General features: G+C 44.6%; 1 protein-coding gene across 3 annotated transcripts in view; it reads right to left on the bottom strand.

The window, feature by feature from the left end:
* The window catches only part of UVRAG (UV radiation resistance associated), a 150,791-nt gene that overhangs the window by 64,377 nt on the left and 62,687 nt on the right, over positions 1-23,727 (bottom strand). For all 3 annotated transcript variants that reach the window (XM_075415600.1, XM_075415595.1, XM_075415610.1), the window contains exon 13: positions 17,000-17,078. In XM_075415600.1, coding sequence (XP_075271715.1) covers positions 17,000-17,078 — 79 coding nt within the window. The remainder of the gene's footprint in view (positions 1-16,999; positions 17,079-23,727) is intronic.

The raw sequence follows: 23,727 nt of genomic DNA, 5'->3' as shown, positions 1-23,727 counted from the left end.
CTATACTAATTCCTGTAATGGTATTTAATGACTAATAGTATGCAAGCGTATACATTGACTTCCAGCCAGCAGCCCCAGAGTACCTGCACTGGACTATCCTTTTTTGGGGGCACAGAATGACTCCAACCCTGAACTCCTCTGTTCAGCATTTACCATATTGTTTCCCCAGCCACATCCATCTCGGTCTAAGACACGTGGAAGCTGTCTTACAGCTCAGACCACGTTAATAAAGCTCAAAATACCAGCCACTGCAGCACATGTTATGCGTAATACTCGAACCTTCGTTGAAACCTCCAGCATTTTTGCACCTTCCTTGGTCTCTACAGCAGGCAGCTGGTCCTTGACGTTGTAGCACCGGCTGTATCTCTACAAGAGGTGGATCCAACCCACTACAACACACGCATCTACTATTAAGGCAGTCAAGAGCCATTCTGAATTATTTTCAGTTCAGTATGGAGTTTTTCTTGATAGCAGCAAGGATTCAAAAGGACATCTGCTCCACAAATGTGAAAACCCACAAACAAAAATAGAAGCAAAAGCGTTCTTTCAATCAAGTTCGCAGTCTTGGTAAGGAGCCAAGCATTTACATAAGGTTTTCAGAGGATGTCAAATGCCGGGACAGAAATGCAAAATGCAAGTTTTAATAAAATGACATAGTTAATTGTTTTACAAGATCCTGGATGACTTTTCAGAGTATGAAGGAGCACTGGCTGGGGTTCAGATGACTAAGCACTGCAATAATGAAAACAGAAAGCGTTGTTATAATGCCTGTTGCTATATAAACAACCTTGGGGGAGCAGTGAAATAATGCCTGCTGCTATATAAACAGTTGTGTGTGTTTATACCTTTTGGGGGAAATTATAAAATTTTAGATTATTTGCACTCTTCACAACTTGCTTGCCTTAGTTTTATTCAATCTAGCTAGTTGTTCTAGCTCTGAACAGTATGTAGGTTTACCGAAAAACACTTGAGCTGCAACATTAGCGAAACTCTTTGTGGTCTCGATTAGCTCGTTAGATAGCGTATCTCAAAACTAAACATTTAAAATTCATTTTCATTTTTCGTATTTAAAAGACTGTCAGTATGCATTTATCAGAATTCGGAAGTAAATCTAAATGTAATGCAAGCTTTGTTTTTTTTTTAAGCTTCTTGGGGAAGTAGGAGAGGAAAAAAACCAACACAGTAAGCACCATGATTACAAAGTCTTCCAGTCGTCACTCTCGTTTTCAGAAGGAGCAAAGAGAGGATGGCCACAGCAGTGGCAGCCCTCATCCTAAAAGAGAAAGTGCCCAAACATACAGATATTTTTATGGAAATGCTGACTTTTATCTTGATATGTCAACACCTGCCTCTCCCTCCCAAGCAGATTTCAACACTGTTCAGAGGTCCACCCTGAAAAGCAGACATTGACTTTCCAATTCTTCTCAGAGCACTAAACTAACAAGAAAAACAAGTTACATCAGCCTCCTTGAAGACCCATGTCCTTCATTAATCCACTGGGCACCCGCTTTAAAGTTCCTCGAGCTGACCGAGCGTGCTCCAAAAAGCCTTCATTAAAGCTGCCTTAAAGGACTCCCATCACAATTTTGATTTAGCAATAACAAATGAGGCATACAAATGGCAGTCAAAGCAGTAACAGGAGATAACGGCTCCATTTGATGCTGTCCCTTCAAAGGCTGCTTACAATCCCACTGTTATTTTTAAAACATGCTTCGTCTGAATGAGCCCGATTTCCCCCCTGTTTACAAGGCAGAGCCTGCCATCAGTAGGATCTTTCCTTATTCTCTTACTTTGAGCTGCAACTGATAACTTAACAGTCAAGATGCTGTAAAGTCACTGGTCCAAGACAGTCAACTCTACAGTTAGGAAATTTTGATCTCTACATTACAGCTAAGCACCTGCACACATTACAGAATCACAGAATGGTAGGGGTTGGAAGGGACCTCTGGGGGTCACCCAGCCCAACCCTCTGCCAAAGCAGGGTCACCCAGAGCAGGCTGCACATGACCTTGTCCAGGCGGATCTTGAATATCTCCAGAGAAGGAGACTCCACAACCTCCCTGGGCAGCCTGTTCCAGTGCTCCGCCAGCCTCAGAGGGAAGAAGTTCTTCCTCATGTTCAGCTGGAACTTCCTCCGCTTCAGTTTGTGTCCGTTGCCCCTTGTCCTGTGGCTGGGCACCACTGAAAAGAGTCTGGCCCCGTCCTCCTGACACCCACCCTTCAGATATGTATAAGCATTTCTAAGGTCCCCTCTCAGCCTTCTCTTCTCCAGGCTGAACAAGCCCAGCTCCCTCAGTCTCTCCTCATAGGAGAGATACTCCAGTCCCCTCATCATCCTCATAGCCCTCCGCTGGACTCTCTCCAGTAGCTCTTCATCTTTCTTGAACTGGGGAGCCCAGAACTGGACACAGTACTGCAGATGGGGCCTCACTAGGGCAGAGTAGAGGGGGAGAAGAACCTCCCTCAACCTGCTGGCCACACTCTTCTTAATGCACCCCAGGAGACCACTGGCCATCTTGGCACCCAGGGCACACTGCTGGCTCATGGTCAACTTGTCATCCACCAGCACTCCCAGGTCCCTCTCCATAGGTTAGCGTGGAGCTCTGATTCAGTTCTTACAAACTCCACCAAATTCATACGGTAACTTTCTTTCACCCACTGGTTCTTGCTCCCCCAAGAACAGCCCGTCTCCTTTCCTCGCCTCTCAGGCTGGAGAACTTTAATTCCCTTCCATCTGAAAGGCAGGGGAAATTCATGTGTGAAATCTAAGTACAGGAGTGATTCAGCAGTGACCAGGGAAACTATTCTTATCTAATAACAGATCTAATTCCTTTCTACCTTCTTTGATTTGCCTTAGGACTACATGAAGCTGCTTCTGCCCCTCACATCCACCAACATACAAACTCTGATCATTATTCAAACACAGCAGCAGCCTGGACACTAATGCTCAGCGACTTGTAATATTCTGCCAAACACTTACAAAGTAATTTTCTTCTCATTTTTAAAACTGAAATGTGATAATAGGCAATATGTAAGACTGGATTTTGGTTTCACAGCGATCGTGTTTATTGGAGATAGACCACAAGAAAATAAGGAAATAGGAGTACCTGTTGGAGTACATGCAGAACACACTGTAGAACTAAACACTGAGATGAGCCAAAAGCCACGTTTCCTCCAGGACTCTCTCGCTCGTATTCGTGAAGCCCTTCCTGAGGGTAAACACAATTCCCCTCCAGAGAGACGTCTCAAACATCAGCCTTCCTGGTTCGAGTCTGGTGTCCCAGTAAGGATATGGGAAACCGTCGTCAAAGACAGACTGGAGGAAACAGCCACTTACACACATAAACTATTCCTGTAAAATTTGGTGGTTAGTGGGCTCGTTTAAAAATAACATATACGGGCCCCCTCACCCATAAAGGTGCCTCTCACACACCATGACCATTTTACAGAGAGAACATTAAAAAAGCAATTTAGAAGATAGAGCAGTTACTGGCCTCAGAAAAGCTTGCCCCTTCCCCAGCGAAGCACTCAAGTAACCAAAACCATGTTTACCATTTGGCTGTAGTCTTGCCGCATTACAGCTTGACGAGATGAAAATATACAGCATAACCTTTCCAGGTTCAGGCCAGAACTTCTTCAAACGCCTCGGTATCAGAAAGCGATGTTTATTGGATTATAAGACATGGGCACACTTACTTCCTATGACCTCATTCATCCTGAACCTCTGTATTAAAAATCATTACATCAGGCAGAGAACAAAAGGTCAGATGTGCAAAAGCCAGAAGTAGAAAGACGAGTAACGTGTGGTACCTGCATCTTAACATGATGTTTTCTTTATGCATTTAGCTCCCCGAGCGTAATTTTGCACTGCACAAGAACATCTGAAGTTTGCTTTTTACCTCTATACATCAACAGGGCAACAGTCTCAGAAACGCACAGGTAGGTACAGAGAACTTCCCCACCTCGTCCTGGCGGGAAAAATCAGAGTGAGTATGGCACAGATCCCCAAACCACCAGCCAGGCTGAAAGGCAGCGTGGCCGTACCAAGGCTGGTCCATCAGCTCCGGTGGCCGACGAAGATCCACACCCAAGCCTGTGAACATCTCTCTGCCACTGACGAGGTTTCAGATTAGATATAAGAAATTTTTTTATGATGAGGGTGGTGAGACATTGGCACAGGTTGCCCAGATTGGTGGTCGATGCCCCATCCCTGGAAACATTCCAGGTCAGATTGGACGGGGCTCTGAGCAACCTGGTCTAGTGGAAGATGTCCCTGCTCATGGCAGGGGGTTGGACTAGATGGCCTCTAAAGGCCCCTTCCAACCCAAACCATTCAGTGATCGCTCAGTGACAGTTCAGAGCAATACAATAGTTTCCAAATAAGCTGGAAGTTTGCATACAGTCCCACTCACTCCTATATTTATTCGCTACCCTCATATTTTGATAAATCCCCTCCAAAACCAGGTAATTATCCCATTTGGCATCACTCTAGCTTCACCTTGTACCTTAAGATATTGCAGGAAAGGAACCCACAGACAGATTTCAATGTGCACGAACAACGCACTCCATCAGGTATTGCAAACACAAAGTCTTTCAGCTACTTGTTCTTTCGTGCTACGCTGGGAAAGTCCTTGTTTTACAATGGGTAAAAATGAGTTTTAGGCAGTTTTCCTAAATCATTCATCCAAGTTTGTGAAACCTGTTCCTTCAAGTGAAAGGGCTCTTGCTTCCAGAAAGCATTACTCCAGGAGCAAACAATTCGGCCCATGCCTCAAAGTCTTAATGTGGGGAGAATCTGGGGATTCTCAGCTCCCAGCCCCACGGGTCACCTCAGCTGCACTGCTTCCCAGGTACCCATTATGCTACTTTTAGTAGGCAAAGGAGACTGACTTCCAAAAAAGATTAATTTTTGAACGAAATGGGAAAATCTGTCATTCAAGGAGTATAGAATCATAGAAAGCTTTGGGTCGGAAGGGACCCCTAGAGGTCATCTAGTCCAACCCCCCCGCAGCGAGCAGGGACACCGCTAACTAGATCAGGTTGCTCAGAGCCCTGTCCAACATGGTCTTGAATGTTTCCGGGGATGGGGCCTCCACTACCTCTCTGGGCAACCCGTTCCAGTGTTTCACCACCCTCATTGTAAAGAATTTCTTCCTTATATCCAGCCTAAACCTACCCTGTTTTAGTTTAAAACCATTACCCCTCGTCCTGTCACTGCTGTCTCTACTAAAAAGATTGTCCCCATCTTTCCTATAGGCTCCCTTTAAGTACTGAAATGCTGCAATCAGGTCTCCCTGCAGCCTTCTCTTCTCCAGGCTGAACAAGCCCAACTCTCAGCCTGTCCTCACAGGAGAGGTGCTCCAGCCCTCGGATCATTTTTGTAGCCCTCCTTTGGACCCGCTCCAACAGTTCCATGTCCTTCTTGTGCTGAGGGCTCCAGAGCTGAACGCAGTACTCCAGGTGAGGTGTCACCAGAGCAGAGTAGAGGGGCAGAATCACCTCTCTCGACCTGCTGGCCACGCTTCTCTTGATGCAGCCCAGGACACGGTTGGCCCTCTGGGCTGCCAGCGCACACTGCCGGCTCATGTCCAGCCTTTCGTCTATCAGTACCCCCAAGTCCCTCTCAGCAGGGCTGCTCTCGATCCTTTCACCCCCCAGCCTGTATTGATAGCGGGGATTACCCCGACCCAGGTGTAGGACCTTGCACTTGGCCTTGTTGAACCTCATGAGGTTCACACAGGCCCACCTCTCCAGCTTGTCTAGGTCCCTCTGGATGGCATTCCGTCCTTCTGGTGTCTCAACCATACTACTCAGCTTGGTGTCATCTGCAAACTTGCTGAGGGTACACTCAATGTCGCTGTCCATGTCATTGATAAATATATTGAACAGCACCGGTCCCAGTACGGACCCCTGAGGGACTCCGCTCGTCACTGGTCTCCATCCAGACATTGAGCCGTTGACCACTACCCTTTGGCTGCGACCATCCAACCAATTCCTTATCCACCGAACGGTCCGCCCATCAAATCCATGGCTCTCCAATTTAGAGAGAAGGATGTTGTGGGGGACCTGTGTAAGCCTTGTTTAACCTGTGTAAGCCTTGCTTCTTACCAGGATAACACCACCATCCAGTGAACACCGAATGGCCCTACGACACACCAATACTGCCAGTCTTTTCTCATATGATGGAAATTTCACGTATTTCAAACATGAAAGCTGAGGTCAGGGAGCATTAAACCAAGATCTACTCCACAGTGACCTTCCTGAAACAACTTATATTTGCTAAACTGAATCAGAGTTTGTTTTTCTGTTTGCACAATATTAACTACAGAAAAATTCACATGAATTATGTACAAGGCTGGCAAAGAAAGCTATAACACCCCCTTCAGTATTTCAAGTCTCTTGAAAACCAATATTTTAAAGCTCTGGATTTCCAAGCATTCTGGACTGATCAAAAAGTAAATGAGCCAATATATATCTGAGACTTTTTCTCCTTTTGCTGGAGAACTTGCTCTAAACTTCAACCACAGAATATAATAAGCCTGAAAGGCATTTATGGATGGTTAAGCAGCTGTCATATCCAAAGCTTTCAAAACAGGATTTGTGCCCTAACATGCCAAATCCTATGCGTAGAAGTACGAGACAAACCCTGCCTCACAGAGCACAAAACATACATATTAAACTACACAGCAGAAGAAGAAAGGATGTGGGTGGATGGAGAAGCGAAAATAACAGAAGCTCAGTAAAAAAAAAAAGTCACAGCTTGCCACTTGCTTTCTAGTGACAGGTAAGAGTAATTTTTATGCATTAAAGGAAGCTAGGTTTCAGGAAACAATACGCATTTCAGCAGGATTTTTTTTCCCCTTTAAGAGATGGCAACACGGCAGAAAGTCAGAAGGCTCCTGAAGGAAGGGAGAGAATCACAAACGAGGTCCACGAATTTCACAAGTGTTAACACCTCCTATCTGAAAGTGAAGCTTTGTCTCCAGAGCACACGCCCTACTCGTTCGGAAAAAGATGTCGTGTATCTCTTTTTTCCAGCAGTAACACATTGTGCCACAGCTTGATAACAGACTTCCCACTTTCCTATCTCTTTCAATTTCAAAAATGTAGCGCTTATATTTACTACAAAGCAGTTTAACTTGGCAAATCACATGTGTTTATATCAGCTTAACTGTATCAGGCATCCATTTGCCTTTTGATTATTAAATTTTGGTTCTATTTTAAACACATATTCATTTTTTTTAAAAAACGTAGCGGGCTGAAGAGCTAACGCGCAGAGAAGACGACAGCTACGCAGTACACAAGTGATCTAACACACAGAGAACGCTTGCAGAGGGTGGTCCCCAGAATGATTTTGGAGACGTTGACTCCAGGCACAGCCGGTGGTGCCACCTCTCCCATCCCACTCGACCGCGTTGTTCACCCCACCTCGTCTGCCCCGTGCTCTCCGCAAGCAGAGCAAGGAGGGAGGTTCTCCTTTCCCTCTACACTGCCCTAGTGAGGCCTCACCTGCAGTACTCTGTCCAGTTCTGGGCTCCTCAGTTCAAGAAAGATGAAGAGCTACGGGACAGAGTCCAGCGGAGGGCTACGAGGATGATGAGGGCACTGGAGCATCTCTCCTACGAGGAGAGGCTGAGGGAGCTGCGCTTGTTCAGCCTGAAGAAGAGAAGGCTGCGAGGGGACCTAATATATACTTACAAATATCTGAAGGGTGGGTGTCAGGAGGATGGGGCCAGACTCTTTTCAGTAGTGCCCAGAGATAGGACAAGGGGCAACGGGCACAAACTGAAGCACAGGAAGTTCTGTCTGAACATGAGGAAGAACTTCTTCACTCTGAGGGTGACGGAGCACTGGAACAGGCTGCCCAGGGAGGGGCTGTGGAGTCTCTTTCTCTGGAGATATTCAAGACCCGCCTGGACAAGGTCCTCTACAGCCTACTGTAGGTGACCCTGCTTCGGCAGGAGGGTTGGACTAGATGACCCACAGAAGTCTCTTCCAACCCCTGCCATTCTGTGATTCTGTGAGCGGTGCAGCCTCCAGCCTGGGCTCAAGCTGCAGGTGTGGTGATCGGTGCGGGCCAGAGAGCCAAGATCTGCTCCTCCCCAAGTTCACATCGGCCTTTGCTGGTCCTTGCTGGTCCGTACAGACTGCCTACAGGCAAGGAGAGGCAGGCTTTCATCCGAATGAAAGGGCGACTGTTGTTACAGCTAATCCAGTCTCATTTCAACCTATTTTATCTTGGCATGGGCGATAGGAAAGGAAAAAAAGAAAGCCTTCCAACAACTTTGCAAAAAGCATATGTAAATTCCCCAATTCTAAATGATCTGGCTAGGTATCAGGTCATTGCTACCCCAGGAGCCTTTCAGGAATGAAACCTCTCCTGAAAGCGTTCAGCTCCACGCAGCTGGAGAAGGCACTTTGTGGTTTTTCAGGTGCAGTCCCTTCCTCTTAACATTAAAATGAATGCTTGGCACTTTACAAGACGAGGACTCGGCTCTGGCTTCAACCTGTGCTCTTTCAAGAACACTTTTCCCCGTGCAGTTAAATTGGCCACAAATTCAGACAGTGCATTCTTTCTGAACTGTACGTTTTATGATCTTAGTTTAGGGGCCTCATAAAAGATGCAGTGTGCAAGTCACAGTACCCTGCACTCAAAGGGTCATAACCACTGCATCCACACCGATACCCATGGAACTCTTAAAGACACTTCTGCTCCGTAGTGTTTATTGCCAAAACAAATTTCTAGTCCTAACATTTCTGCCGTTCAACTTCCCATGGAAAAGTTTAATAGTTGGTTATAAAGTCGATTTTCTCACATGTTAGATAGTCAACAGAGCCAGGAACTGGACATCTTGCCTCATTTCACGCTGAAGAGCTGAAATTCAGTTCAGTTTCTTACATATGGCACTAGTACATAAGCATTCAACTTCTATTCCGTGCAGCTATTAGAAAGATATCAGTTTGATGGCAACAAAAACATGTCAAGACGTATTTTGCTTTTCTCCTGTGTTTCTGCAAGCATTACTTACCTCGTGCATTAGACAAGCAATTGCAACAAAAAGCCCCATTCCTGCGAGAGCAGCGTTGGCTGATGAACATCTCTAGCAGGTTACACAGAGCGCGTAAATGTCGTCTGCCACCATGTGGACACAGCGACGCTGGACGCAGCAAAGGAGGGCTAGACACAGCGTTATTTGCTTGGATCTGTATTGCCTTGATGTGAACACAAACATCCCTGGGGGAGCTGGCAAAAGATTGCTCGAGTAGTTTTTTTTCATGCCAAATAGCAAAATTCATCTGTTGCTAACGACTGTCAGACAAAAGCAGAACTATTCTTTGGCCAGGGCTGAGCAAATCATGCCAATGTGAACAGGAGCATCAGCCTAACTGTTGTCTGACAAAACAAATCAAGGCTGGATCCCGACAAAACAAATCAAGGCTAGATCAGAAGAGAAGCCTTGCCTTGCGAGGAGGCAATCGTGAGCATGCATACAGCCTGAATAGAAAGAAAATCCAGCCTTAACTGCAATGTAACAAATCCAAAAGACTTCACAAAACCTGGCAGTGATGCCTGGGGAGGTGTGCTCAGCGTGACCTGGATAGGCTGGAAAGTTGGGCAGAGAGGAACCTGATGAGGTTCAACAAAGGCAAATGCAGGGTCCCGCACCTGGGGAGGAACAACCCCAGGCACCAGTACAGGCTTGGGGTGGACCCGCTGGAGAGCAGCTCTGCGGAGAGGGACCTGGGTGTCCTGGTGGACGACAGGTTAACCATGAGCCAGCAGTGTGCCCTGGCTGCCAAGAAAGCCAATGGAATCCTGGGGTGCATCAAGAAGAGTGTGGCCAGCAGGTCGAGGGAGGTTCTCCTTCCCCTCTACACTGCCCTGGTGAGGCCCCATCTGCAGTACTGTGTCCAGTTCTGGGCTCCCAAGTTCAAGAAAGATGAGGAGCTACTGGAGAGAGTCCAGCGGAGGGCTGCGAGGATGAGGAGGGGACTGGAGCATCTCTGCTATGAGGAAAGGCTGAGGGAGCTGGGCTTGTTCACCCTGAAGAAGAGAAGGCTGAGAGGGGACCTAATATATACGTACAAATATCTGAAGGGTGGGTGTCAGGAGGATTGGGCCAAGCTCTTTTCAGTGGTGCCCAGTGACAGGACAAGGGGCAATGGGCCCAAACTGAAGCGGAGGAAGTTCCAGCTGAACATGAGGAAGAACTTCTTCACTCTGAGGGTGACGGAGCACTGGGACAGGCTGCCCAGGGAGGTTGTGGAGTCTCCTTCTCTGGAGATATTCAAGACCCGCCTGGACAAGGTTCTGTGCAGCCTGCTGTAGGTGACCCTGCTTCAGCAGGAGGGTTGGACTACATGACCCACAGAGGTCCCTTCCAACCCCTACTATTCTGTGATTCTGTGATTCTGTGACCGCCACCAACTGCAGAGCCTCCCTGAAAAAAATCAGTGACAAACTGGGGTAAGGCCGGACACATTCACTCCTTAAGCTTGGCCCTAGGGAATTAAAGAGCTGTAGAACAGTCCACATTCATTTGATACCCAGTTTTGTGAGTCTCCTTTCAAGAGCCAGTAGTTTAGGCAAGGACAGAACACCACCATTTCCGAGGCCACATCCACTAAAGCCAGAGGGGAGGTAGTGACCAAGGTGACAGCACCAACCAGCGGTCTTGCGGTGATCATAGTCCCGGCCTGTGGTTCTATAGGGAAGCTGGGCTGAAACTCAGAATAAGAAATCCAGAAGATTAAGAGACAAAACAACTTCCACCCCCCTCAGTGGCTGACCAAAATATCGAATCCTCATTCGATATGCAGAGCTGCAAGTAAGTTGATCGTCCTGTGCAAGAAAATAGCTGCAGTAAATCCCCTTCTGACCGGGACCAGAAGAAACTAGCTCTACAGCTATAACACAGTTATGTCCTCTCCAAGCAATCTTGCAACTGGATGAGAAATAGCAGCTGTCAAGTATCATGCAAGAGACAACTTCTTGAATACCTAAAGCAACTGGAAGTTTCATGAACAAGATGGTCATGCTTTCTTCAGTGGCCGTACATCATAGAATCATACAATGGTTTGGGTAGGAAGTGACCTTCAAGATCATCTGGTTCCAACCCCCCTGTCATCAGCAGGGATATTTTCCACCAGTCCAGGTTGCTCACAGCTCCATCCAACCTGGCCTTGAACGCTGCCAGGGAGGGGGCAGCCACAGCTTCTCTGGGCAACCTGGGCCAGTGTTTCACCACCCTCATGGGGAAGAATTTCTTCCTACTATCTAATCTAATAATATATTATATTCTAATCATATACACATGGGTTAGAAATAACGGCCAACACAGGAAAGAAACCATGTAATACTGTAGCGTACGCAACTTTGGACCAGGTATTCTCTGGTAGTGACACCATGCATGCTCACTAAGGACTCACTTCAAGAAGGATGGTCACTAAAACAAGATCATCTCTTCCTATGTAGTGAAGAACCTACACTGAAGTCAGGCCCAAGCAACCAAGGCTCTGGGAATGAAGGAAAGAGATTGCAAAACAGCCAGTAAAGCAGCAATAAAGCTTCTTTCTTTCTACATGCCTGAGATTCGAAACTCAAAGCCACTGCACTCTCACCCCCACACTCTCTAAGGTTTAAAAAAAAAAAAAAAAAAACATTTAAAGAGCTGAGAGGACAAACCTGGAGTGCCCAGACCACTGTTCAAGGTCTTGCAAGAGCTCGGCTTAGCAAAGTCCATGTCTATGCCCTGGCTGAGCCATGTGCCCCACGCACTGCATGTTCAGAGTGATGAGAACCCTCCGAGAGACGATAGCTTGCCCATGCCACGTGTTCCTTATCACCCACAAAAAAACCTCACGACGCTACAGTGAGTTCCTAACATTCATCCACTAAAACAGGAGGTTTTCACGGTGTCATCTCAACTCCTCTACTGTGAAAACCAATGCAAGAGGCCATTTCATTTTCCTCCTAAAGCCTCATCTTCCTCAGATACTCCACACACCCCCGTAACTTCGCAGCTGCAGAGTTTGTGGGGTCAGCTACCTACTGAATGATCTCCCAGCTCCTAATGCTTCTGAGAACTGAGCAACTCACTCCCATTTTTCACAACCGTACTGTGCTTCACCTTTGACAATGCTCTGGAACGACCGTGATTTTTTTGTTGTTGTTGTTGATATTATTAGACACAAGTCACTAATTTCCCTTTGAAAAAAACACTTTTGTATGTTCATTAGAGTCAAAGAACTGAAATCTTAAGTGGAAATTTATGGCCTTACCTAATATTATCCAACTTAAAAAGCTACCCTGTGAACTTCGTGAGGGATTCAATTTTGCAAATAGAAAATATGGGGATTGAAACAATTTGTGCTCACGTACAGATGGAAGTTATTATGAACTCTCGGAATTAACACACATTGTTTTGACTTTGGAATGTAACAGCAAAGCAAGTTTCTCCAAATAAATGCTCTACCAAGCTAGCACTGAGCTGCTTCTAATTCCAGCCGAATTCTCCCGAGTGCAAGATGTGGTTTTCATTGTTATTATCCTGCTGTTTTACAAAACAGTACCACTTTATCTCTAGAAGAGTTCTTATTTCAGCAATATCACTGAATATCAGCCCAGCCTCACTTCTTCCCCTCATGTTTCTCCTTGCCACCAGAACTCCAGGTAGTTGTAAAAGGGAAAAAACCAAAAACCCACCAGTATCTGTGAAAGCAGGGAAGCTTATACAAATCCTTTCAAGTATTTCTTTAAGGTGATGCAAATCTTTCTGGGCTCTTTGTTTCTCACCCACAGTGATCAAGGCTTGCACGAATGACTGGAGTAAGGTGACAGAGACCCAAGCTCTCTATAAAGGCTCCAGCAGAGTCAGCACGATTCCTCCTAAACACCTTCCCACAGCAGCCAGAGGGAATTCAGCAACCGATCCATGTTTAGTCGCGACAGAATGATTTACGGGATTGGTTCTCTGAATTCAGGCCAAAACTTTTGGGCCTTGAAAGGATTCCCTCACAGGCTGCGATGGTCTAGAGATAAGAAAGAGGCAGCTGCTCATTCTCCAGGCAATCTTCATTATTTTCACATGTTCACGTGAACTAAGCATACCTGCAAGCTTCCCTCAAAGCAGCCTTAAAATCTTCTAAAAGCTACTTAAATTCAACAGTTCCAGCCTCCAAAGGGACACACAAAGGACTGAAACAATCTCTCGTTTTTAGATGAAGTCAGCCCCCGAGTACAGAAGCCTCGTGATGCATTTCCACGTGTTATCTACCTGTGCTCCTTTCACAATGGAATTTCCCCTTGGCAGAACGAGAAAAAGCTGCAATATGTGACCAAGGATATTAAAACAAAGGTGACTACAACAGTTTATATGGACTTCAGTAACACTTTCCTCATTAATCAAGTCATAGAAGCCCCCCAAAAATTCCAATTTTATTATGTTTTTACATTCAACAGCATACAATCTCCAGCATTAACATATGAACCACTGGTGTTGCACAAACCACTGCAAAGTTTGGCCACCAACTACTCTAGCTTGCAGCAGCACCAGTGACCTCATGTAAATTTGGAAACTTTTTAATACAAATACATACTTAAATTCTTCATTTACTTTTACGAGTTTAAACACACGCCAGTGATTTCAGAAACAAACTGCAAGGACTTGGAAGGCAACTTGGGTGAGTGACGATGTGTTCAATTGCTCATAGTCCTTTAGAAAAAGGACAAGAACAAAATCAGAATGAGAGATTTCAGTGGGTCCCACAGTGGTAACAACTCAGAGACAACAAGTCAAATAGAAAAACAGGAAAACAAGTGAAGTGGTGACAGTTCCTATAAAAATATACCACAAGCACAAGTGCCATCTAACCTAGAATACAAGAACTGGAAAGACTACCCACTTGGGCTCAGTGAAGAGTTCATAATCTCAATCACGAAAGAAACACAGAGCACTTGCAGCACATACCACGAAAACAGCCTAGGCGGAGAATGGATTGAGAGCAGCCCTGCCAAGGAGGACTTGGGGGTGCTGGGGGATGAGAAGCTGGCCATGACCCAGCAGTGTGCGCTGGGAGCCCCGAAGGCCAACAGTGCCCTGGGCTGCATCCCCAGCAGCGTGGGCACAGGGCGAGGGAGGGGATTCTGCCCCTCTGCCCCGCTCTGCTGAGACCCCCCCGGGAGTCCTGTGTCCAGCTCTGGAGCCCTCAGCACAGGACAGAGCTGGAGCTGTGGGAGCGGGGCCAGAGGAGGCCCCAGCAATGATGCGAGGGCTGGAACCCCTCTGCTGGGAGGAAAGGCTGGGAGAGCTGGGGCTGCTCAGCCTGGGGAAGAGAAGGCTGCGGGGAGACCTTACAGCAGCTGCCAGTGCCTGGAGGGGCTGTGAGAGAGCTGGAGAGGGGTTTGTGACAAGGGCATGGGGTGACAGGACAAGGGGTGATGGCTTTTAACTGAAAGCAAGGAGATTTAGACTCGACATAAGAGATTCTTATTTGTGAGGGTGGTGAGGCCCTGGCCCAGGTTGCCCCGAGAAGCTGTGGCTGCCCCCGCGTTCAAGGCCAGGTTGGACAGGGCTTTGAGCAACCTGGTCTGGTGGAAGGTGTCCCTGCCCATGGTATGCAGGTTGGAACTGGGTGATTAAGGTCACTTCCAACCCAAAGCAGTCTATGAGTCTATCATAACTGACCAGCAAACTCCAGAATAGGAAAAAAAAACAAACATAAAAGGTTGAAAAGAAAAGCAAGCAGCATCACGACTCACAAGTTACAGAATGAACTCATGTATTTACACAAGTAGAGATTAAGGAAACCATTAACTTGATAGCAATGGAGAAAAAACTCTCAAAGCATTTGAAGGAAAGAATATTTGATCCCTTTTTCTCACTATTCTTCCCTAGGAAAGTCAAGTGTGAACAGCTGGCTGCCATTATTAATAGCAGCAACAGAGAGTCACAGTCTAAGTTATATTAACAGCTTGGTTAAGTGAATTTCCAAGATTAGCAGGTCTTGATTAACTTCATCTTAAGATATTTTAGCCTTTAAGTTATTTCAGAGCCATTGGAAGTTATCTTCCAAAATACACTAAGCGCGGGCAAGACACCAGGAGTCTGGAAGAGTGTAAATGCAATCCAAGCTTAAAAAACAAACAACACAAAAAGACCCAGAAGCTTCACTTGAACTTGGGGTAGGGAATGGGGAAAAAGTGGTGGAAGAGAGAACTGGAAAAACAAACCAAACAACTAAAACTCAGCATAAAAAAAGATCCAGATTTTTCAAGAATAAGACTGTCAGATCAATCTAACTTCAATCCTTATGAACAGGTTAGAAACTGAAATGTCATATTTCTGTTGGAATTTAAAGAAATCTCTTGGCACTTTATGGTGTAATATGCTCACAAGCACGCTGAGGAAATGGGATATTGATGAAGTATGAATGAATATAGAGCAAGTAAGTACTCTTTGGGTGTAGTTAAGCAATGGTTCACTGATGCAAATTGAAGTGCTAGTGAAGTGGGGCTCCACCTGGGTCTCTGCTTTACCCCAGTTCCATTCAACATTCTAATTAGGTGAGCTGGATAGAGAATAGGCTCAGATACAGACAGTGCAAAGCTGAGACGGAGTTCTCAACGTAGCTCTCCCCACCTTCTAGAGTTACATCACCAAATCAGAAACACGATTAAGAACAAAAAGGTGGATCTTTCAGGACACAGTCACGGTACAGCATGTAAAGCGCAAATTAAATGAGTCACCAGCTCAAATTCAGAATGGACTACTTTGTTGCGGTGCAGCAGAGACTCAGGATTGCTGGCTGAACTAAATCACAAAATTCACTGGTTTAGGCTGTAAAGAGTACAAGTCTATCGGAACATAATGAGCTGAAAAAAAGTGACAAGACCTGTGAAGCATTTCTCCCATTCTACTCAGTGTTTCGCATGCACCAGTTGCACACTGTATCTAGCTTTGGGCACCACACTTCGAGGAAGTTGTGGATTCAGATGAACAATAGGAGACAACAGCCATGCTCAGAAATTAAGAGACATGACCCATGAGATAACACTTTAAAAAGCAGAAGTTGTCTTTCAACGCATGAAGTTTGCAAAGAAGAACAGAATTAAATGAACAGTTTGTTCTAAGTGATGACGTAGTTGAACAGAACAAGACAGATTTGCATTAGGTGTCAGAAAAGACATCAATGACCAAGACTGCCGATCACAGGGAGAGACTACTTAGACCACAGGCTTTCCTTCAGGGAAAGTTATACAAACACCTACCAGGGATGGCATGAGAGCAGCTGCCCCTGCCCAAGGAACAGGCAACAGTCCACATGGTCTCCCCCAGTCCACTTCAGATCGGCTTTTGGAACACTTTCTGAATTCCACACCCAACATGTTAGCAGCAGGTATTAGTACCATCTTGTACAGTTGTAAAAGTTAAAACAATTTCTCATGTGTTTGCCAAAGTAAAGGATGATATTTAAAATACATCAGAGCAAGGAAGTATGTAAGATTAGAGGACTACTTTTTGTTTGTTTGTTTTTTCTATAAAGTCATGCATTGGCAAGACTTCAGATTTTCCAGCTTGTTGTGTTTTCTTATCACAAGTATAGGGGTAGGATACTAGTGAAAGTAATAACACAGCAAAATTAAAAGACACGGCAATGAGAACGACACGAATAGATCTTCAAGTATGACAGAATAAAACCAACAGAAAACATTTCCAGTTTTCAAAACAGCGTGTACAGACTCACAGTATTTGTTTGAAAAGCAAAATATTGCTTATTAGCGAGCAAGCCCTCCTCCAAGCACCCCAAGAGTCTCGAGCACAAAGCAGTAAGGTAAGTGAAGACAATGATTTGAAGAACAACTCCACTCGTTCCCAGATGTTCGCTAGAGAATGGCATCACAAGACAGCAGATGCACACTCACTTCATACTGACTAAGCAGATGGTAGATACTCATTAAAAAAAAAAAAAAAAAAAAAAAATCTATCAGATTACCAACCTGTGCTATATTTTTGTTGAGAAGATATACTCCATATTCAAACTGCAGCTTCTCCCCTCCTTTTGGATATAAAGGAAATCTGATGGGAAAGAAAAAAAGAAAAAAAAGCATTTAAGGTGAATTTATTCAGATGCTTAACTGAACTTGAAAAAGCCACAGACTCCTGAGAAGGTAAAGGTTTAAAAAGCCTCCCTTGCTGACTTCTCCCAGGAATCAACTTCACAGGAACCTCTGCAACTCCAGTCAATCAGCCTTCTCAAAACTGATGTCAGAATTCAGCTCATGAATTACATTTTCTAAAGTATTTTAGGTTTTTACAAGATGCTTTATGACTCTCCCAGTGCTGCAACATTCCTCTCACTAAGTGAAGCACGTTTTAAGCAGCATAATACCAGATCCCGCGTTATCCCTTTGTATTCAGCCATTCGCCTTTGGCTAGCTCATTTCCAAATAGAAATAATCTTCTGAGAGTTCTCTTTCGATTGTTATTTCGTGATTGAAAGCAAAAATCTCTTCACACGCAGATGATGTTTGCAGGCTCGCTTACCATCACACCTGACCAACGCTCAGAGAAGCTAAGCAATTCCTTTCCTTTCAACAAGCTTCACACGTGCACCGAAGGCTCAAGCCACTTGCAGCTCCAGAGCTCACTACTGCCCTTGCAAATATTGTACTCCTAATGTTTATTTCTCCTATCTAACAAATAAAGCATTTTCACACAGATATTTAAATACCTAGATGTAGCACAGAGCTTATAAGAAAGCAGCACAGGTTATTTCTGTCTTTACCGCTTTGCGAGATCAGAGAACCAAAACTTTGGACCCCGAATCACTGAAACTGTTTGACAGTCTGCATTAAAGAATATAATTTTATGCGTATCTTCTAGGAATCTTTGCTGAAGTGGTTCTCATAAACAGTTTCAACATTTGTACACTGCATTTCTTAGGATTGTCTTTCAACTCTTCCCACCAGAGGTTATGAGGCCATCAAGGTCAGTAACCTCAGTACAATCTAAAATTTATGTTTATGGGAACTACACCATGAAACGAGCTTTTTGCCTTTTCAAGACCTGTACGTTCTGCAGCTCCTAATCAAGATGCCGAGCGTATTATCTGCACAAACCCCACATGACATCAGAAACCAAAGGCTCTCTCAAATAGAAGATAACAACTATGGGAGATCAGTATCTACTAGAAACACCACACAGTCTCAGAGGGGTGATCATGCAAAGTGTATTTTATCATCAATCAGCCTCGCAATAGAGTACATTTGCAACTTTTAAGGAGAATTATATAGTGCCATTAAAACTAAAGGTTAACAGGTCATGATCACAGCAGATCAAGTATGAAGACGTCAGCTTCAAGTTTCATGCTTTCAAACTTACTAGGTCACTTCCAAGTTAAGGAATATAAAAATCACCGTGAATTTATATATATCTAGCTCACCTTGCTTAATAGTTCTATAAATCCAACTAGTTCCCCATGCAAGAAAATAAAACCTTCCAAAATGAGCACATGCTACAAACATTCCACGACAAATTACCCTAAGTGTAAAATACAAATCAAAAGGAATTCATTTCAATATCTACAATTACGTTACCCAAACAGAGCAGGATTTAGATTTAAAGGATACCTCTCCAATTAACAGTGTAAAACCAACTCAAGCTTGACAATAAAAGCACCATTAGGAACACAAGCCATGTTTCATTAGAAGATAGTATTTCATTAAGTCACTAGTAATGGGAACCATGTATTCTATTATTAGGCACAAAGCTCTTCAATACGTGCAGTATAGAAAAGGGGATAAAAGCTGTTTTACAGTGCTTGCTACCATCTCCCACAGACAGTTGCTTTTAACTGGTAAAAGATTAAGCTTTTCTGTTTATCACTCTGGTCCTGCTCCTTTGCTAATATTCACATTTCTATCCTCTTACTTCCACTAACCAATCTTGAAAGGCTCTAAACTACGCACATCATCGTGTCAGCTTTCCTAACATAATCATTTACATCAAAGTCCTGCAAAACGTCAGTAGATGTCTTTGTGTATGCACATTTATGACTGGGAGAAAAATATTACCAACTCTGATGTCTCTTTCTTTCTGCGTTATCTTGCTTGCCCATTCAGCCTGGCCACAAGCAATAAACTTCAGGGAGAGGAACCACGACGTATTACACAGTGCTTCATTGAGTATAATCGAATGCAACTTTAAATTCTGGCTCCCTATGTGGAATTCTTCTTGCCTGCTGCTTACAAAAGCACGACTGTAAGCTAAATCTCTCACTTGGGCATGCTGGAAAAAGTTGAGTCTGCACTGTAAGGTTTGAGTTATACTTCCTCAAAAAATACATTCGAAAACTACTATCTTAGTATTTTTAAGACCACGAAGCACTCACTAAAACACAAAATGTCATCCATCTGTCCATTCTACTCCAACATGTACCTTCCTTGTTTCCATTCTGGCCAATATATTTGGGGAAAAAAAAAAACATTAAGCTCTTCTAAGGCAGAACACAGATACTTACTCTAAGATGACAAACTCAAAGGAATAATTGTGATCTGTTTAGCGGAAAGGAGGAAAAAACCAAGCTACATGTGCCTGTTGTGTACTCACCAGAAGAGATCACCCGAGAGAAGTTACAAAGCAGTAGGAAACTTGTTCTGAGCACACTCAGAAGCTGAGCTCTGGTCCTCCTCAGAGCAGTACGCTTACACACTGTAAGGAAAACACACACCTACCCTGCTAGCAGGCAGCAATTATTAACAAAATTGCTTCTGCTCTGTGACTTTCAAAGTGTGTCCTTGCAAAAATACGTTGACATTTATGTTATGACTATGGAATATCACTTTTTAGTGGTGTGCAGACTTCTCAAAACACAGCCCCGAGTTTACACTAGATATTCTATTTCTATACATAAAGAGCACACTGGCATACAGCAGTCAATTTTACCAGTGACTCAAAGAAGATCTTAGTTCAGAGAATGTTAACTTGATGTAAGAACCACCTACAACAGGTAGTAAGTTCTAAGAGGTTAAGCCCATTTGGAGTTGTTTCTGCACCTCATGTTTCCTCTGTACTCCAGGCTATTCTCTCTTCACTTAAGACATCTGACAGGTCAGCAATGATAAGAGCCTGTGCTGGGGAAATGCATAAAGCCTCGCAGTGATCAAGGGAATAACAGGCTGGCAGGCACATGGAAAAGCAGCTTTAGGATCCAGGACAATTGCGTCAAAGATGCTCAAATTTTAAAAGTCCCACTCTGAATTCAAAAGGTGGAGAACCCTGTATAAAAGCGATTCAAACCGCACACCAGGCTGCTTCTAACCAGATGGTCAATATGTGCCTTTAAGATCTAAGATAACATAAAGAGGATTCTTGATCTTAAAAGCTTATGTTTGTTTTGGAATTTTTATGGATTTTGCTTGTTTAATCCTGAAGGAATGTGACAAATGCAGAGTTTTTACTAATTTCTTGGAGTCATGTATTCTTGTTTATAGGACTCACAGGCATGTAAGTCCGATGACCAGCATTACCCACCTGCACCACACTGCAGGAACGCAGACAAATCCACAAGAAACTGCAAAACATACACTTGTATTACATTTTTAGACGCATAGCTCACCTCCCTTTGCATGGCACATTGATTTGGACAAAAGTTGTATTCTTCTTCTTGTGTGCCCTGGTTGGCAAGAACGCCAACAGTCTCCTCAGGTGCATTAAGAGGATTGTGGCCAGCAGGTCAAGGGAGGTTCTCCCCCCGCCTCTACTCTGACCTGGTGAGGCCTCATCTGCAGTGCTGTGTCCAGTTCTGGGCTCCCCAGTTCAAGAAAGATGAGGAGCTACTGGAGAGAGTCCAGAGGAGGGCTAAGAGGGTGCTGAGGGGACTGGAGCATCTCTCCTACGAGGAGACGCTGAGGGAGCTGGGCTTGTTTAGCCTGAAGAAGAGAAGACTGAGAGGGGACCTTAGAAATGCCAATAAATATCTGAAGGGTGGGTGTCAGGAGGATGGGGCCAGACTCTTTTCAGTGGTGCCCAGTGACAGGACAAGGGGCTACGGGCACAAACTGAAGCACAGGAAGCTCCAGCTGAACATGAGGAAGAACTTCTTCACTCTGAGGGTGACGGAGCCCTGGAACAGGCTGCCCAGGGAGGTTGTGGAGTCTTCTTCTCTGGAGATATTCAAGACCCGCCTGGACAAGGTCCTCTGCAGCCTGCTCTAGGTAATCCTGTTTCTGCAGGGAGGTTGGACTAGGTGACCCCCAGAGGTCCCTGCCAACCCCTACCATTCTGTGATTCTACTTAGGATACAACAACAACAGACCAGTTTCTTTCATAACGAACTAGAACAGTATCATGCTTACAGCCTCAAAGCGCACGAGGCGTATACGAACACTAATACATCTTACAGTCTTACAAGAAGAAGTTCTGATTGCCATGTCTCATGGGTGACAGTAAAAAAAAAAGTATTAAAGTATTATAAAAGCAGTTACAAGGCACTTCTAATCACATCTGAATAATTTCATTTTAGCAGAGCTTAGAATAGAGATGGCAACTTACCCGCCCCCACCTTACCTCTCTCCCACCTCTCCTCTCCTGCTTGGGGGATTCCCAAGAACAAGCATCACCTCTCTACCTGCAATCTCAGTTCCTACAAGTCAAAATTAACTGCTTTATTTCAACCTATCCCCTGTTAATTACCGTCACACTTCCTACGCAGACGTCAGCTGCTGGATAAAGAACTCTTCTGCTTAATCGTGGCCCAAGAAAACTGGCACGGAAGTCGGAAGGGAGCACATTATTAACTGCTAGTCAAGAAACTCTCCTCTTCCATCAAAGGCACCTACTCTTCAAATTGGATACTATTCTTAGCACTGAAACCATGTGTTTAACACAACTGGATGCCACTAACCATGAGCAGTTCTAAGAACAGAGAACTGCTGGGTTTCTGAAGTACAGAGGAGAACGTAACTTCAGTCTATTTACACATAAGGAGGTTTTGCTGATAGGGAATGAGTAAGCAACAAGCATGAGCAGGTCAAAGCTTAGAGTACTGCTGATCTACACAACCAAATAGATCTACTCGTAAGAAACTCAAGCGCGCACTCAAGTGAATACAGATTAGTGCAAGCCTAAGAGGAGGGATCTCTAATTTCCTTGTAAACTGGCCAGGCAAACGATGGTGGAAAAGGAAGAAATTCTGGCTAAAAGGAGTGTTTAAATGAAGCGTCAACTTTACACTGTAGACTATGTGAAAGTTTCTAGAGTACTAACCCTCATTAAACCTTCCCAAAAGAGTTGTGAAAAGGAAAAAGCGAGGCGAAGGCTACGTGCTTTGTTCACAGTTACTCTGATGGGGAAAAGCAACCCCAAGTCAGCCTTTAAAATAAAAAAAAAAAAAAAACAAACAACAGGGCTGAAAGCCTACCTCTTCTCCAAGTGAAGACCACATAACTAGCAGCTTACCATCAACAATGGTAGTAAATCTTGAGTTCAAGGATCTTGCAACACTTCTTAAATGCCAAGTTTTTAAATAAATAGTCAGTTTGAATATTTGCATAATACAAAAAATATATAACAAATAATATAATAAAGAAATACCATTCTGATGGGTATCAAGCTCATAGGCACCCAACTACACCATCAACAGGACTTTTAGGGAGCTGTTACTTTGGAGTTAGTCTCTGCTTTAAATGGATTTTTTCCTAACATGTATTTAGTCAAGTAGAACATATCTTAGACATAACAAACATGCATACCTCAAATTGAAAAGCAAAGTATAATCTTACTACAGTGAATTACATTTTTAGGTTGCAAAGAATGCAGACAAGGTACTAAGTTGTCAACTCTAGTTTAAAAGCCTTTCCATAAAAAAAAATAAAAAAAGAAAAGAAACTCAACATACACATTTGCAGTCAATATGGAAAACTAATGGTGGCTGGTTGCCATCATTTCCACTCCAGCTGAATCATTAAGATGCAAACAGCTAAACAGAAATCTCAGTGCTAAATCAAGGCAGATTTCAATTTTCAGTTCAAGCTGTAGCCTTGAATATGTCTGAACACATTCGTGGTCTATGGACAGCACAGGATGAGCAGGCAGGAGCTTCGATGATCGCCTTTGCTAGCTTTATCTGTCCAGAGACCTGAAGACATTTCTGCTGGAAGAAGACTCTGGGACTCTACACCATCTCTGCAGCAATCCGATTAAAAGCAGCAGAGCACCCCATGAGACCACCAGCCATCACTCCGTGTTGCTGAAACTACCTGTTGACCCAGGCGCAAGCAAATCATCTTATAATGACGAAGCTACAGGCACAAAGAAGTCTGATGTATCAGGTTCAACAAGGCCAAATGCCAGGTCCTGCACTTGAGTCACAACAACCCCACGCAACGCTACAGGCTTGGGGAGGAGTGGCTGGAGAGCTGCCCAGTGGAAAAGGACTTTGGGGTGCTGGTCAACAGCCGGCTAAACATGAGCCAGCAGTGTGCCCAGGTGGCCAAGAAGACCAAGGGCATCCTGGCTTGGATCAGGAATGGTGTGGCCAGCAGGAGTAGCGAGGGGATCGTGCCCCTGGACTCAGCACTGGTGAGGCAGCACCTCGAGTGCTGTGTTCGGTTTTGGGCCCCTCACTACAAGAAGGACATTGAGGGGCTGGAGCATGTCTAGAGAAGGGCAACAAGGCTGGGGAGGGGTCTGAAGAACAAGTCTGATGGGGAGCGGCGGAGGGAAC

This window comes from Opisthocomus hoazin, chromosome 1 (genome assembly GCF_030867145.1).
Source record: "Opisthocomus hoazin isolate bOpiHoa1 chromosome 1, bOpiHoa1.hap1, whole genome shotgun sequence".
Taxonomy (NCBI): domain Eukaryota; kingdom Metazoa; phylum Chordata; class Aves; order Opisthocomiformes; family Opisthocomidae; genus Opisthocomus; species Opisthocomus hoazin.
Note: the sequence above shows the minus strand (reverse complement) of the source record. Positions and strands in the feature narration are given on the sequence as shown.